Source organism: Mycetomoellerius zeteki, unplaced genomic scaffold (genome assembly GCF_001594055.1).
Source record: "Mycetomoellerius zeteki isolate Tzet28-1 unplaced genomic scaffold, Tzet1.0 scaffold106, whole genome shotgun sequence".
Lineage (NCBI taxonomy): Eukaryota > Metazoa > Arthropoda > Insecta > Hymenoptera > Formicidae > Mycetomoellerius > Mycetomoellerius zeteki.
This window is the reverse complement of record NW_017255975.1, coordinates 1758246-1761890: the sequence shown is the minus strand read 5'-3', so window position 1 is coordinate 1761890 and position 3645 is coordinate 1758246. Positions and strand designations below refer to the sequence as shown.

The 3645-nt window shown below is 31.0% G+C and overlaps 1 protein-coding gene across 1 annotated transcript in view; it reads right to left on the bottom strand.

Moving 5' to 3' along the window:
• Positions 1-712: 712 nt before the first annotated feature.
• The window catches only part of LOC108723900 (putative inorganic phosphate cotransporter), a 15160-nt gene continuing 12227 nt past the window's right edge, over positions 713-3645 (bottom strand). Inside the window, exons 3-7 of the mRNA XM_018449937.1 lie at positions 3071-3371; positions 2447-2703; positions 2039-2188; positions 1441-1815; positions 713-1231 (exon numbers count right to left, since the gene is read on the bottom strand). Of these exons, the coding sequence (XP_018305439.1) occupies positions 1061-1231; positions 1441-1815; positions 2039-2188; positions 2447-2703; positions 3071-3371 (1254 nt within the window). The 3' untranslated portion in view covers positions 713-1060. The remainder of the gene's footprint in view (positions 1232-1440; positions 1816-2038; positions 2189-2446; positions 2704-3070; positions 3372-3645) is intronic.

Below are 3645 nucleotides of genomic sequence, written 5' to 3'. Positions count from 1 at the left end.
TTTTCCCAATTCGTCTAGCTCATACTTTTCTATATGTAAAAATTACTAACTTCATAGAAACCCAAATTTAAGCTTTAAAACCGGTTATTTAAATTTAAATTTCGTTCATTTTTAACGAAGTTACAGTAGCTTGAATTTTAAAGTTTGTATCGCTATGAACTTTTATTCCGACCCAATACATTCATTTATAATACTAACTACAGATCAAAATCTGTGTCTTTACTAATATCTAACAAATATTACAATGATTATAACAACTATTTTTACAAGTTATCAACACAACATATGGCTTACGTTAAATTTTTAGTCACTTTGTTTATCTCAATAAATATTTGCAATTACATTTTTACATGTATTGAAATTTTATGATATATTTTTTCACGATAAATTTCCAAGCATTTATTTTGAAATAATTTTTTCATAATTAATTTTGGACATTTTAAAATAAATAATTAGTTTTTATAATAATTTTGAAACTTTTTATTCTTTTGATAAAAAAGGTTAGATTAAAATAAAAAATAATAGAAAAAATATATAATAGAATAAATAATTTATTTTATTTTGAAAAATTCTTTTTACAGGACTTGACTTTTTTTTATAACTTTTTAGAGTGTTTGAGGTGATCTTATAGAATATTTTAAATAAAAACTAAAAATTCATTTTTACGAAGAACGTGAGTAAAAATTTATTTTACATGTCTAAATTTTATTATCAGATTAATAATTATAATGATAAGTGAAAAGAATGGGCAGTGAACAGTAACTATGGACATAGAATGGATCTATGTGGATAACACAGAGTTGAAAAATCACATTACACTTCATGACGGAGCAATGATATGTACAGCTGTTCGTTGATGACGACAATAAATAATGACTTTGCAGTTGATCGTAATTTCGATTTTAGGAAGAGTTTTGGAAAGAGTTTAAAATTAAATTTACTATAAATCAACTCCAGTCCTAACTTCAGGCTTACAAACTGGTTTTAAATCACACACTATAGTCCTATGGCAAGTTACAAAATTTGAAGAACGTATCAAAAAAATTAACTTGATTAAATCTCAAGTCCGCGTTTCATTCTCTTCGTCTCTTCTTTCTTTTTTTGGCCGTTGTACCTCTGAGTCGTTCCACCATTGCACTTCGCCCTTACCAAATATCACAAATACTAAGTTACCCAGGAAGTAAATTGCTGCTGAGACGTAGAACACGATGTTCCACTGAAACGCGCTGCTCTGAAAAGCGAGAAAGCTCTCGATAAAAACTCATCATTCTTAAAGCAATTAAGTTCGTTAAGGATGAAAAAGTACGTTTAAATAGACATAGATAAATTATATGAGATCAATTAATTAAAGAGAGAATTCTGAATTAAAGAGAGAAATAAATAAACTAGATTGCTATTTACAGATATTTTACAAGCAGGAAAAAGAAAATGAACGATTACCTCGTCAGACACAATCACACCACTTATCAACGGCGCAATAATGGAGATAACAGTGGCACAACAATTGGTGACAGACATCATGGTCCCGGCGAAATTTGGGCTAAGATCAATATGATTGATTTGGAAGCCGCATAAAGATCCAGCGTTTAGACCTACTGCTATGACGAGGATGACAATGGCCCAGGTATAATTATCAGTGGGTGCGACGCTCATACATGCCAAGGCTATAGCTGGACCCCAATGGGCCACTGTGTTGGAGGCCTTTCTGACTACAGCCCTAGACACATTCTTCTCCAACGCGTAATCACATAACCAGCTCATAGGGAAGCTCAGAATCCACATTGCCAAGTATGGCAGAGCGGAATATATACCGCCCTATTAAAGGAAAAGTATACTTTAATTAATTAATTTAGTTAAAGTATTATATGTAATTGTGATTAAAAAAGAAACAGTTTCGAATAAATTATAGCTTCAGAACATTCAATTATAGCTATTAAAATGATGCAGTTGATAAATAAATTTTGAAAAATTCGTGAAACCAACATAGGAAAAAAATATTTCTTATCCTTTTTTTTTATTTTGCTATTTTATTGCTTACCGCCTGAACTTTGAAATTCAACACGCCTGTCATGTAACTTGGTATTTCTGTCAATAGAGTCCAATACCCCCAGTTTTGTCCGCAGTGAACTATTATGAGAGCCCACATAGGCACCGAAGTGAACATCGCCTTCCACGGTGTTTTCATCCTCTAAAAGGTACAAAATCATCCTAAATGTAAATATATTATATTACTTTTATCGCATGTATGATCTTAATGAATTATTAAATAAATTTAAAAAATATTGTCCATTAGTAGTTGAACATAATTAAAAAATATATGTGTGTTTAAACTTTAAATTAAAAAAAAATCTTTCTTTATTTTTTACAATACCAAAAATTATCGAGAAGAAAAACAAATATGTATATAGTACAAAATCATTAGTTGATTATTATAATGGATTTTTACCTTGTTGACTTCATCATCGCCTTTCGCTTCAGTTGTTCTCAAATGTTGTTCTATGTACATCCTCTCCTCTTGAGAAATACTGCGATGCTTAGACGGTGTGTCTGCTCCCAAATAATAGTATACTACGCTCCAGATGATCGATAATACACCGAATAGATAAAAGATACTGGGCCAACCAGCACTCGATTCGGCGAGAAATCCAGCAATCGGCATAGCGATTACTGTGCCGAACTGACCACCCGCATAAGCGAATGTTCCTTAGGAAAGGAGGATAAATTAGATTAACTCAATTACGAAGATGTATTCGCAATATTACTATGTAAGTAATATTGCGAAACAATTAGTTGTACGATAGAACTGTAAAATTTTTTTTCGCATGAAATTTTCCGCTCTACTCCTTTATCAATAATCTTTTGAAATTTTTAACAATATTTCACAGTAACTTCTTTAATTAATCATTATTTCTTAATTATTGTCAATAGATTTAATCGAACGAACGTTGGCGTTTAATAATTCTATAATTTATATCACGTATTTAAATATTTTTTTATAAAGCAATCTGCGAACTATTTGTTTCCTGATATGATTGGAATATACCGGGCGCAGATTCTGATCTATTCTCACCTAGTCGTGCTCTTTCAGAGGGTGGTGCCCACTTGGCGAGGAGGGTTTGAATGCAAGGTAATAGACAAGCCTGAGTGAGACCCATGCCTATCCTGCAAACCAGGACAGCCGGCAGACCTTTATAATGAGCGACGATCGGCGTAATAATTTTGAAAATTCCGCAGAGAAACATTCCGATGCAGAGAATCTTCTGACCACTCCAGACATTGGCCAAGTAGCCACTCGGCACTTGTGTCACCACATAACCCCAGAAAAACGAGCTGAGCACCAAATCTTTCTCTTGCTTGTTCCAACCAAAATCCTGGTGACGTAATCAATATAATTTTTTAATGATTTTAAACCTTACCCAGACAGCACACAAAAAATATTTATAAAATATTTATAAAATATTAAGATTTATTTTAAATATTTTGTAAATATTTTTTTGTGATATTAGATTGCACAGATCATAAACATTTATTATAAATAATATGAAATATTTATTGTAAATATTATAATAAATGCTATGAAAATACTTAATGATACATTATAATCCAAGTAAAAAATACTTTTTAGAAATATTTATTTATATTTAT